This window comes from Perna viridis, chromosome 5 (genome assembly GCF_037379345.1).
Source record: "Perna viridis isolate PV_CMFRI_1.1 ecotype Kerala chromosome 5, ASM3737934v1, whole genome shotgun sequence".
NCBI classification, from domain to species: domain Eukaryota; kingdom Metazoa; phylum Mollusca; class Bivalvia; order Mytilida; family Mytilidae; genus Perna; species Perna viridis.
In genome coordinates this window covers 34,606,697-34,619,990 of record NC_142449.1, presented here as the reverse complement: position 1 = coordinate 34,619,990, position 13,294 = coordinate 34,606,697, and the positions used below count along the sequence as shown (strand labels likewise).

General features: G+C 32.2%; 1 protein-coding gene and 1 long non-coding RNA gene across 3 annotated transcripts in view; one reads left to right on the top strand and one right to left on the bottom strand.

The window, feature by feature from the left end:
• LOC148617199 (fibrocystin-L-like) overlaps positions 1-13,294 on the bottom strand; it is a 65,533-nt gene that overhangs the window by 37,162 nt on the left and 15,077 nt on the right. For both annotated transcript variants that reach the window (XM_088584676.1, XM_088584677.1), the window contains exons 10-29: positions 12,914-13,024; positions 12,374-12,460; positions 11,942-12,210; positions 11,424-11,515; positions 10,847-11,006; positions 10,054-10,186; positions 9,297-9,443; positions 8,360-8,520; positions 7,846-8,076; positions 7,057-7,175; positions 5,808-5,977; positions 5,459-5,610; positions 5,101-5,191; positions 4,306-4,472; positions 3,458-3,580; positions 2,737-2,842; positions 2,092-2,358; positions 1,488-1,612; positions 886-1,024; positions 455-650 (exon numbers count right to left, since the gene is read on the bottom strand). In XM_088584676.1, the coding sequence (XP_088440802.1) occupies positions 455-650; positions 886-1,024; positions 1,488-1,612; positions 2,092-2,358; positions 2,737-2,842; positions 3,458-3,580; positions 4,306-4,472; positions 5,101-5,191; positions 5,459-5,610; positions 5,808-5,977; positions 7,057-7,175; positions 7,846-8,076; positions 8,360-8,520; positions 9,297-9,443; positions 10,054-10,186; positions 10,847-11,006; positions 11,424-11,515; positions 11,942-12,210; positions 12,374-12,460; positions 12,914-13,024 (3,046 nt within the window). The remainder of the gene's footprint in view (positions 1-454; positions 651-885; positions 1,025-1,487; positions 1,613-2,091; positions 2,359-2,736; positions 2,843-3,457; positions 3,581-4,305; positions 4,473-5,100; positions 5,192-5,458; positions 5,611-5,807; positions 5,978-7,056; positions 7,176-7,845; positions 8,077-8,359; positions 8,521-9,296; positions 9,444-10,053; positions 10,187-10,846; positions 11,007-11,423; positions 11,516-11,941; positions 12,211-12,373; positions 12,461-12,913; positions 13,025-13,294) is intronic.
• Positions 9,391-11,944, top strand: LOC148617200 (uncharacterized). Its single transcript, XR_015922452.1, has 3 exons — positions 9,391-9,465; positions 10,008-10,178; positions 11,797-11,944. It is a non-coding gene; the product is annotated as an uncharacterized LOC148617200 (long non-coding RNA).

The window sequence follows — 13,294 nt, the reverse complement described above, 5'->3', positions numbered from 1 at the left end:
TTTGTACATGTACATGTACATGTAGTTCTCTATAAACAAACAAAACAATTCAGAAGTCCTTTTAATATTTCAATATGAACATTGTATGCATTTCAAGCCTGTATTAACTAAATGGTTATTTTTTAGATTATAGGAGGTTCTGGGCCTGGTTCCATAAAGAATCTCAAATTGAGATTTTCATCTGTCCTCATCTAAAGGAAAATATCAATTTGAGATTTTTTATATGAAACCTAGGCCAGATAGTTTTTACTGATTTGTTTTCTTAAGTACATGTCTTTTAAAGAAGCTTAGCATAAGCATTAGTAACGGACATGACAAAATATATCAAAAACTTTAACTTGAGGTGTTTCCAAAAATGAAGAATTTAAACTTGAATTTTCATTTCCCTCCATTTTACTCTTGTCAAGAAAGCCATACCAAAATATGAGATAGAAATTTCAGTTTAGCTACTTACGATGCATAGGCATAACCCTTGCTTCCTACAGTCAAATCCACAGTGTATGTTCCAGGAGGATTGGCTGGTAGAGTGGCGACAACTTGGGTATCGCTGTATGCTGTAATGGTGGCTGTTTCTCCATTGATTTTTAAAGCATCTGACGGTGAAGCTGCACCTCCAAACCCACTACCACTAATTGTGATAGAGTCTCCACCTATTGAAAGAGGAAAAAGAAAATAAAAAAAAATAATAAAGTACGAATATAATCTAGAATTTTTTCTTTTGATTTATGTACAAGAAAATGGAGGCAGATCTCCAAATTCAGGAAAAACCAATTATAGTACCATAAATTTCTAACTAACTTACTGAAATGTAATTAACCCTCTTACAGTATAGTTCTTTAAAATGTAATGGTAATTAATGGTAAAATCCTTTTACTACATTCTTACCAAAGACAGAGGTTTCTGTAATACTGGTAGAGGTTATAGTTGGTGTCAGGCTCTGGCTATATGTGAACTGTGTTGGTATGGTCAGGGTATTACTGTACTGCTGTACTGTAACACTTACAGCTCTTGTGGTAGCAGATGACTGAAAAAGTACAACAATGGTTTATCATTGTAAATAATTCATAAATAGATTTCTTATACATCTTTTTATACATCAATATCTTTTATCTTTAAATGAATTCTTGAATTTCAATTTCAATTTTTTGTGAGACAGCTTACAAATCAACTAGTACATAAAAAGTAACAATCGTAGATACATGACACGTGTTATACACGTCAACAATTCACAGCGACTCAGTAGAGCTTTTTAACAAACAGTAGGATTAACAAATGATTGGGAAATATGAGTTTCTCACAAGGTAACTAGACTTGTCAGGAGAGAGAAGTCAAATATTGCAATTTAAAGATTTTGGTGTACAGAAAGTTATCTCCTCTAATTACCACAACTTACAGATTTAGGTGTACAGAAGGTTATCTCACATTATTACCACAACGTACAGATTTAGGTGTACAGAAGGTAATCTCCCATTATTACCAAAACTTACAGATTTAGGTGTATAAAAGGTTATCTCCCCTGGCTGACTCTGAATTACAGTTGCATCAACCCCATCAACTTGTACAACAGCATCACTGGCAAAACCAGATCCAGATACAGTTGTTACAGTTCCTCCTGAAAATATTTTGTTAAAGGGATACACATACATGTACATGTACCAGTATTTGTATTAATTATATAGATTCCTAATTTAGGATATCATTGATTTTGAAGGGAAAAGTATTTTTTCATCAAGAGAGAATTTATCAATAGAGCTCAAAATATTGATGTCCATTTATGTATTGGTACACAAAAACTAGAACTGCAAAACAAAAAACTTTCATATGAGATACAGCATTTTACATGATACCTAACTTTCCAAGATTCCATTTATCGCAATGAAAATTCTGAAATAAGACTCAGATCAAAATATGAAATAAGAAAATGAAAAACTTCCTCAAGTAGACTTAAAACAATTTTAATAATGTTCCAATTATTAAGATTCAATAGTGATTGGGAAATGTCTCAGTAAATATCTAATGGAAGTGTTTAACATATTGAAGTGACAGTCATAATATACCACACATTTAATGAAGTGTAAGACATGTATTCACCTCCAAAACTGCCTGATGTAGGAGTAATGCTGTCAGCACTAGCAGTGTATGTAAACTTGAATGATCCAGTGGCTTGACCTTTGCCTTGTATATTGACAACAACAGGAAACTGTCCCATTGGTCCATTTCCAACACTGCAAGTGATTTGATTGGCTGATGCTGCGGTAATAACACAGGCAACTCCACCAATCATCACTGAGTTATCAGCATTTACTGAGCTGAATCCAGATCCATCAATTGTTAGAACAGTTGAAAGAGCTTGAGTGCCTGAAAAGAGTGAACAAATATTTACAATGTACGCTGTAGAGTTCAAAATGCATTTAAATTGATAAATTGATTTAAGGAGGAAGACTTAGGGTAAGGGACACAACTCTAACACATCATTGGAACCTTTGAATTTAACATTTTACATCAATCGCATAAAAGCATCTAAGTAACTTGGACTGATTTCATTCTGTTTCAAATGAAAGCTTGATAGGCTTTGGTGAAATTGAATGAGATACAAACATATCACTGATTTCAAGAGTTATTTCCCTTACCTTAGGTCGATCTCCTTAAAGGGATGTTTAAAAAGTGTTAGGTTAAGATATATTAATTGTACAATTCTTTAAATATATGCCATAGATATATAGACAATCTACTAACCTGATGCTGGTGAAGTAGCTGTGATAGCAGGGGTACTAGAGGTATCCCATTCAAATGTACAACTTCCATCACAGGCTGTAGGGACATTGTTGATCATTGCAACAACCTTTTAATGTAAACAAACGTTATTAACCATTTGAACTTTAACCTCAGATAAAAAAAAGTAAAAACAAGAACAAGTGCAACATGACCCCCACATATACCCCACTTGTACAGGAAGTCGATATCGGGCAGTGACTAAAACTTATTACAATGTATGCCTTATCTCTATTAAGCCCACATACTAAATTTGAAATCAATCTGGACATTGGGAGCCAAGATAATTGCGATGAAATTTGGAAGGATGGATGGACAGGATGATTCCAATATACCATCTAATCACGGAGAAGGATTAAAATGAGGTTAAATACATAATGAAAGATACTAGATATTGTTACAGAAAATCTTTAAGTTGTTGAATTTAAAAAAAAGGAGGACTAATACATGTGTCTTCAAATCTATTACTTTCTACTTATTTGGTCAAAACATTCTTTGACTTCTTAAATGATAAAATATTTCATTGTTCAAAAAATTATATTTGCAATACTACTGTCCACAATCAAAATTAACCCAAAACAGTTCACTGCCTAAAATACTACCTGTACATTTTCAGTAATTTTCCAAAATTTATTCATGCCTGTAAATAACACTGAAAAATGATAAAAAGCAATTAAGAGTATACCTGTGGTTTATCAGCTGATGTTCTGAGCATATCTCCTGGGATTGGATCAAAGAAAGCACCTCCATTTCTTGTTGTTTTAATACTTGCAACAGGAGAATTTCCTCTCAGGTTAGAAGAAGGAATCTTTGAAATATAATTATTTTACAGTATATTTTTTTGATGAAATGTAAATATTAATGATGTATTTGATATACCAGTACCACAAGTTAATCTTGTACAGAAAAGTATCGTATAACGTTTTCCTTACTCAATAGGTTAAGAAATTGAAATCATTTATTTTTTTCGATTTAATTTTTCTTCTTCATTTCTACACATAGATCAGATCATCAAAGTTTCTGGTAACAGAGTTATTTTCCAATTGATAACTTAATTAGTGTAGATGTCCATAAACAATACAGCAAGCATTCATGCCAATGTTTTTCTTTAATTGGTTCAAATTATGTGCATAACATTTACCCTAACAAAAACTTTTGGTTTACAGGATATTTTATCAAGCCTTGCAGTTGAATTTACAATTTCTGTAAACCATTAAAGAATCAAAGACATTATCTGTAAGGCCATTAAAAAAAAACAGCAAACATTTACTTCATCAGGCCATTTTATACAAAAACTAATGAGGGAGAGAGCCATTTCATTTTACCTCCTTATTACCCCAAAAAAGTGATGATGGTGTTTTAACATAGTTCAAAGGCAAAAAAAAAAGAAGTTGATGAGGGAGGTCCTTTTTTGTTTTTATTTTATTGATATGGCAAAAAAAAAGATGATGGAAAGCCAAGAAATTAACTTTGAATGGCCTAACATCCCCTGAAATCTTCAAAAGGTTTCCATAAAATTAACCAAATACTCACAGTCATCTCAGCTTGATCTCCTCTGTTTGTAATAAATGTGACAGTGTAGGCGAAGTTAGAACAATCCCCCTGGTGGACAACGGAGACACTACCCATAATATCACTGAATTCATTCTCAATAAGAACTTGGACATCTTTTTCAGTAATGGTGTTTGTCACAGGGATTGCTGAAATGTACATTAAATATGCCTCAGTTATGTAGATTTTTTATACATAATATATGTTTATGCCTCTCTTATTTTATAAAATTACCCATCTGATAGGCAAAAATTATAAATGCATATTTTTTCGTTATATATATATGTTTTTGCCTACTTTGGCTATTTCTTTTGCCTTGAGTTTTTGCCTCTTTAGACTACTGCCTTGAGTTTTTGCCTCTTTTGACTATTGCCTGGAGTTTTTGCCTCTTTTAACTGCTGCCTTGAGTTTTGCCTTTCAGTTGACAATATGATTGCCCTGTATTTATTTCTACACACTGTACAGTAAAAGCCTCATCATTTCTTATTTAAGTGCTTTTAACAAGCTTTTACAGTATACACTACTAGTCTTTGCTTTCAATTTTTGGAGTTATAGGAAATACAAATTTATGTTCAGTTTTCAATGTATTTCTTTTTGCTTGTTACATGCACATGTTATTTTGGTGTTTTATCTTATAACAAATTTCTTTTTTATACTGATAGTAGAATCCTTATACAACTATATTGTAACATTTCAAAATTAACGCTTTACTTGTTTTTTTTTTTTTTATTTTGCAGTTGATGGGGAAGCAATTTACCATAGCAAACAAATACATACTAAGAGATCTTGACCCGAATTCAATATTAAAGGAACCAGTCACTGGTGGTGAAGCTTCTGAGTTTCTTGAGGCTCCTACAGAAACTGTTGTCTGCAATGTAAATATTTTGATAAAGAAAGCATTTTCGTAAGAATTTACACTTGACAGATTAAAACATTTTTCAATTTAAGATTCAAAATCCTATATTCAATCAAGCATTCCTTACTTTCTGTGCTTATGACATCAATTGGAATCATTTCAATCACATTTAAATTCTTTTAAGGTAATAATGGCATATACGCATTAATCATTCAAACACATTTTTATTAAAGACTGAAATGCTGTGTTCCTTATTACAATAAAAAGCATGTCTCTTACTTGTGAGTCAGCGACTTTGAAAAGATCAAAACCATTTCCACAGTCAAATGGTGACATGGTGACAGTGAATGGGCCTGTTCCGGTGACAGATATCTCCCTCATTGGGTAACCACCTGGTTTGGCTGCTTTGTAACGTTGCAGATTAATTCCCTCTATATAAAGTAAGAAATTGATTTCAATATTTGTATACATGATGTGTGTAAAAATATAACTGTATTCTAACCAACATCTGCTAATGGTACTCATAATTTTGAAATAGCCCTTACAAATGATCTATAAAATAAATTTAAGCTTCCAGCTTAAAATAAAATGAAAAATAAAACCTACAAATGTGTGACCTTTAACCTACTTCCAAGATCACTGCTAGCTTTGTCTGGAATCAATAGAGCAACTGTGTCAACATAGAGATCATTTTCTTCACTTTCCCTGGTGATTTCAATCCTCCATACACGATGTAATGTTTTGTCTGCATTCTTGCTGACAATGGTTGTTCCAATATCCATACAGGTATAGTTCCACCTGGAAAAATAATTAAGTTTTCACAGATGAATGTTTTGGCATAAATGAAAATAGGGCATTGATGGAACATTAAGTAATGGTGAAAAAGGGGGATGGCAAAATGTTAAAAAAGGGCTTACCTCAAAAACTACATTTTGGATTTTACTGAAATTTGACTTGACTTGTATGACCTGTATTATATGGTACTTAACACTTGTACAAAGTTTTAAAAATTCATAGGTCTGTTCTCACAATTTCATTTGGAAACCATCAGTGGATAAACACAGACAAACAGACATGAAACTTTACTGAGAGTGTCACATAATACCTCGCCTCTACAAGTGGCACGGTATAAAAACTGTCAAAATCTTTTTGGCCTGGTTATTATTTCTATTAATTTCCTGTAAAGGCTTTATTAAAAAATGGTAGTACTAGACAACCATAAGATAAAGGAGGTTTGGTTTAGACAGGTGTATGGTTAACCAAGGTTTAAAATACATTTGAATTGATGTGGAAGGCTTAAAAAGTGTCTGGTTTAGACAGGTTTATAAACTATTCAGGGTCTGGTTTAGACAGGTTTATAGACTACACAGGGTCTGATTTAAACAGGTTCCGAAACTACACAATGTCTAGTTTAAACAGGTTTCTAGACTACACATGGTCTGGTTTAGACAGGTTTCTAGACTACTCAGGGTCTGGTTTAAATATGTTTCTAGACTACACAGGGTCTGGTTCAAACAGATTTCTAGACTACACAGGGTCTGCTTTAAACAGGTTTCTAGACTACACAGGGACTGGTTTAGACAGGTTTCTAGACTATTCAGGTTTGGTTTAGACAGATTTCTAGACTATCCATGGTTTGGTTTAGACAGGTTTCTAGACTATTCAGGATCTGGTTTAGACAGGTTACTAGACTACTCAGTGTCTGGTTTAGACAGGTTTCTAGACTATTCAGGATCTGGTTTAGACAGGTTTCTAGACTATTCAGGATCTGATTAAGACAGGTTTCTAGACTATTCTAGGTTTGGTTTCAATAGGTTACACTTTAACAAGTTTTAATTCATTCTATCCTACCAATTATGTATATCAATATTTCTTACATTTTATCAGCAGTGGGAGCAAGGTCAAGGTTGAACCACTGATCCCAACGTCGTTCAGCACCTTTGTAGTCATGTTGAACCTTCAGCTGAGAAACAGCACCTTGGTATCCAAAGCACAACTATAAAAAAAAATAATGAAACTGCTTTTTCATATTTTTAATTTTTATTGCCTATCAGATACTGCAAACATGATAAAAGTAGACTTTTTTCCTAGTTTGCCAGTTAATGCACCTAACACTACAAAAAGTAAACTAGTTACTAGTTAGACAGTCCATATCCCTTACCCTTCATAAATAAAAAAAAAATTCTGATTTAATTTTACATCAAGAATGAAGCTTTCAAAACCACTATGGTATAAAATGCAAGTTAATCCCAACTTTTAAATTTCTTCTACAATGTGTAAGTATTTTACAGTAGTTAAAAAAAATAAAAAAAAAAACATTGGTCCAGCACAGGGAATAAATTTTAGAAATTTACCACTACCTACATTTAGCAAGTAATGAATATTTATAGTAGCAAAATCTTAAGCGTTTTTATTTTTTTGTTATTTCTTAACTTAACATATAATATATACAGAATTCCACAAATTTTAGGCAAGGGGAAATAATTTCTACTAGAAATATTGAATTTTAACATGTATTTAGCAAGTATTTCCCCCTTAAATTCCATCACTGCAGCAGGCATTTTTTAGCAGAGAGAGATGAGCTCTAACTTCAAATTGCTTTAAATTTGTTCGTTCTTAACATCTTCCAATTAGTTTGCTTTACTCTGTTTTCTGCATTAACTCACTGTTCTGAAATCTCCAATTTTGATACCAAGTTGTTTGTCTGGTGTCTGGTAAATGTATTTTGGGTTTTTCAAAGATTTTCTGCCACACAGTGGTTCTACTTCCATAACAACCTCTCCCATACCGGACACAGAACCTTCAAAGTCTTGGATGTAGGCAGAGGCCCCATCAGCTGGGCTTGCTATAACTGGGGGACATCTTACTCCAAACATTGAGTTCAGAGCTGCTTGAACCTAAACATCATTCACAGATCATTTAATAGGAGATCAAAGTTCTTTACATAATGAGATCATGTAATGGTTTCTCATTGACAGTTTATTTTGTTTTCACTTAAAATTTCAAGTTATTTTAAAAACAAACTCAATTTGTGTCATCTTTGGTTTTTCCTAACTATAATTTCTTAATAGGAAATAGAAGTTGGTAAGTATCATCATACTTTTTTGACAAGATTTAATGATTAAAAATAAATGTGGTATGTGGACCAACAGAACAGAAAGTAAATATATCAATAATTACATCATCTTTTGTAGCTCCAGCAGCAATACCAGGGGAAACAACTCCATCGATTTGTAAATATGCTTTTTCCTTTGAAGCTCTTCCATCAGTGTTAGCAGATACAGACACTGACAAAGAACTACTTCTAGGCTCAACCATAGTTGTCAAAAGAGGGAGATTTCCTAAAAAAAATAAAAGATTTCAAACTTACTTTCACTAAACAGTAAAATATGTTTAAACTGAACCATAGTTGGATTAAAGAGTTTGAAATGTTAAGGAGGTAGACCTAGGGTAAGGGACATAACTCTTGAAATCAGTGATATGTTTGTATCATATTTAATTTCATCAAAGTCTATCAAGCTTTTATTTGAAACAGAATAAAATCAATCCTAGTTACTTTGATGCTTACATGAGGTTGATATAATATGCTGAATACAAATGTTCCTATGGTTTGCAAGAGTTATGTCCCTTACCCTAGGTCTCCCTCCTTAAGGCAAGTGTTTGATTAACAAAGGTTTGAAAATGCCTTGAATTGATTATGAAGGTATTTCAGATAATGTCTGGTTTTGACAGGCTTCTGTTTATTCAGGGTTAGGTTTCTACAGGTTTCTCTGTAGAAAGTAGAAGAGAGATTCAATATTGTACATAATATAAAATTTATCAAAGGTGTTGATATGTACAATGGATATTATGATATTATGCTACTTTTAGACAAAGCATATTTTTAGTCGTATTTTATCAAAAAGGATTTCTAAATCTTGAACTTTGTGTCCTTTTAACAACGTATTATAGAGAGGTTCATAATTTGTAGAAACTATGCTGAATAGGTCTGATAAGTTATTGCTGCATCTTTCTTAAAAAAAAGTGTGTATGAAGAAACATTTCTCCTTTAAATTAAATGCAGTTATTTTTCACTGAGAAGATACATAGATTTTTGCTATGTATATATTATATATACCTCTGCCGGATTGGAAAGTGATGACAAACTCCTCAGATGTAGCACTTGGAGATGACTGCGCAACAGACACTGTGTCAGGGGCATATGAAGCCAACTCGTTTAGAGCCTTCTCTACTGCTGTACTGTCAGCTGTGGCTGGGATGGGAGCTTAAAGACAAAGTGAGTAAAGGTGAGTGAAGGTGAGTAAATAATATTTCAAAGGAAATATATCAACAAAGGTGTTAGTAATACAATACTGGTGATATTTTTGTATAAATTACAGAATTTGAGATTATAAATGTACTAACCTTCATTCTGAGGGGCTAACTACAGATTGTTCAAATCCAGTTTTTAGTCAAATGGTAATACATGTATAAAATTTTTAAAGCCTTACTACAAAATAGAGCTTTTTGTGATTTTTCATTGCATTCTGTGCTGTTATATATTTTTTCTCACCATGTAAGAATATAATTAAAAATGCATGTGACTCTTAAACTGCTGGGCAGTGTAAAATATCCCACAATTTTACATTTCTAAGTTTGTATTTTATAGATTTTATGGAAGAAACCAACTCTTCTTCTGCTTATTCTTGTTTTAAAACAATTTATCCACTCATTATTAAATGAGAGTCTATATTTTAAATTTGTACTAACAAATTTGGTGAATCCTGTGTAGTTAATGAATGAACCTTACAACAAAAGAGCTGAAATGAATAAAGGGAAATAATTTCAGGATTTCATATGTTAGAATATTCCTGCAGTTGATAATGAGCACTAACCTGTGTAAACACCATACAATCCTAGACGATAAAAAGTATCGACATTTCCTCCGGTAATCTCAGACACTGAGACGGTCTGTTTTTCAGACGTGTAGGAGGTTGATGCAGCATCTAATCCACTCAAAGTAAGTACCTTCAAATGGAATATAAAATGCACACATTGTTGTATTAAGTAGACCCCTACTCATACAGGAAGTTGACATTGAATAGCAACCAAAGTGGCATACCACTTTTGCCCTTCTATATAAAGTCATATATAAAATTTGAAATGAATCCTTCCTGTGGTAACAGAGATTTTTGTGAAGAAAATACGGATAGATGGATGGAAGAAGTGAAAATGTGATTCCTTACTTTTTTAACCTTGGAAAGAAATGAAATTCTTACTTAAGGAGGTAGACCTGAGGTAAGGGACATAACTCTTGAAATCAGTGATATATTTGCATCATATTCAATTTCATCAAAACCTATCAAGCTTTCCTTTGAAATGGAATGAAATCAATCCAAGTTACTTTGATGCTTAGAAGAGTTTGATGTCAAATGCTTTACACAAACATTCCAATGATTTGTAAGAGTTACGTCCCTTACACTAGGTCTACCTCCTAAATTTCATAAAAAAGAGAGAAAAGAACACCAGTAGATTTCTAGCAATGAAAAAAACATGTCTATGAATATCATGCAGAAATGTGAGTTTTCAAACATAATAAACTACATAATACACACATTTATAAATATATGTATATGTACCAATAAAGCATATCTAGAAACATTCCAATCTTAATGCTAATTCATTTACCTGTTCTTCGGGAGATACTGTAGAATTGACCATTATTTCTTGGATTTCATCTAAACCATCACCACTCATCGAAGCAGTTACTGGTGATTTGTCAGATCTTAGGGCAACATATACACTGGATGTGTTTGGGGCATTGCCTTGTACAATTTGAATGTAGTATCTGTAAAAAGATTGTGCTATATGCAATTAAAATTATCTTAACAGATGTTTTTGCACACAATTTTAACTTGTAAATATCAGATACATTTTTTGATAAGCAAAAATGTTTAATATTTGCAGATAAGAATATTTTGAGATTTAATCAAAAACTTCAAGCATTTATTCTTTAGCTGTCTGTTACTGTTTGACTTCAGAGACTTGAATATTTTGAAAGTGACTTAAAGGTAAAAAAAAAAATCTAATTTGCTCTTTTTTGGCAATACATGAACCTCACAAAAACACAACTTTATGAAAATTTTACATTTCACAGTATTTGTTTAGTATATCTTCAATTTTTTACTGTTTTATTATGACATCTTTCATGCTTAAGTACATCAATTAGTTTGACTACATGTACACACATTAACTTCTAACTTACGGAGTTCCAGCTGTCAAAGAAAATTCCCTGGAAGTCTGTTCTGATCCCTTCCAGTACGTTGATGAGTATTTTGAACATGTAGCTACCTCTTCCTTCAATAGAAATTATAATCTAATGACATGAGAACACACAGCTACAGAAGAAGTCCCCATAATGTTTATATATAGTTTTAACTTTGATTTTGTCCTTTTACATATTATTTATCAGAGATGATTTACGCGGAACAACAGGTAAGTGGAAACTGGCAAAATAAGAAGTATATAAATTTTAAAATAAAGAATCATTACGATAAAATTGGGATTACAAAACTGAAATCCACCAAATAGTGGAAGAAAATCATCCCTGATTTATAAAGAAAAATTTTTTTATTTAGGATCAGATGTAAACATAGTACCAGTTGCTGAGACGTATTCCTTGTTGTGTATTGTGACATTTTGGGATGCCTCAAGACAGAGGGACAACTTTGCATGTACATTTTTTAAGCCAAAAATTACCAACTTAAGCACCATTAAACCTACCATATCAGATGGAGGGCCAGTTTCACTGAAGCTCAATGCAGCATAATCATCAGCTCTAAGGTAGAATCTATACTTGGCAGTCATACTTGGTATCAAGTATCCACTCAGTTTGTTGACACTGTTGGCATACAGATCCTCGGAGAATGAAGTTGTATCAATTACTGATGAGGTGTAGTCAGCAGCAGATGTTGACAATGTTAAAATGTTGGCTCGGTCAACAAAAGTTAGTGATGTCTGACTCCATCTTTCATGTAATAAACCTCGATTACCTGATAGGAAAATTCCAAATTAGTTTTCAAGATGAAAAAAATAGATGGTAAATTTCTTAAAATACAATAATCAGCAAGTAATATGTTAATTTCCATTTATAATTTTGATGTCATTCACAAAACTGATATTCTGTGATTTTAATGATAACAAACTGTTACTGACCTGTGTAGGATGAATTTGCTGTAGGCTTAACTGGGGTTGTACATAAAATTTCAGTATCTTTTACACTGGTCACGTCACACTCGACACCTGAAAAAACAATTCAAATTTGTTGCTATAAAATGGAAAATACAAGTTTTTCTAAAATGGCCCAATAGTCTTTCTTAATGTGAAGAAAAAGATCTATATGTAGTTTTTTTCTTAATTTAAATATGTATTTCTTTTAAAATATATTTTTTTCTTACAAAAGTGATTGTAACAGGGAAAAGTACTAAAATGCCATCAAAAATGCAAAGGACTTTTTAACCACTGGGCAATAATTTAACTTCTGCCAAAGTTTATCTGCTGTTTCACATTTTCTAATATTTTTAAAGATTTCGTGGGAGAAACCAATTCTCTTTCAGCTTTTTCTTAATCTAAATAATTACCCCACTCTCTATGGTGACATTAAGATTTTAACATGCTGAAAATCTTAATTTATTGTCTTAAGTTGAGGAACAATTTAAACCACTCACTACTAAAGGAGAATTTATATATACCCACCTCCAATAGACACTTTGGCAGGGGCATCAGTCTGGTCAAAGTTTTCTCCTGTGATGGTCAATACTGTACCTCCCTCTACACTACCACTGGTTGGGGATACAGACTTAATCACTGCAGGACAGAAAGTGATAAAGTTATATACAAAAAAATGTCAAATAGCAAAATGAAAAAGAAAATATTTTAAAAAAATCAACATTTTCATTATACAAAAAGTGAGTATTAATACCCAAATATGTTTCACGAAAATGCATTGGGTGTAATACAATGTATATGTTAATCATGTTATTCTAAATATAGCGCAGTGTATTATGTTCATTAGGAATCTAAAATAGAAAGACATAATTAATAAACATTCATTTATCTTGAATAATTTTATTGAAT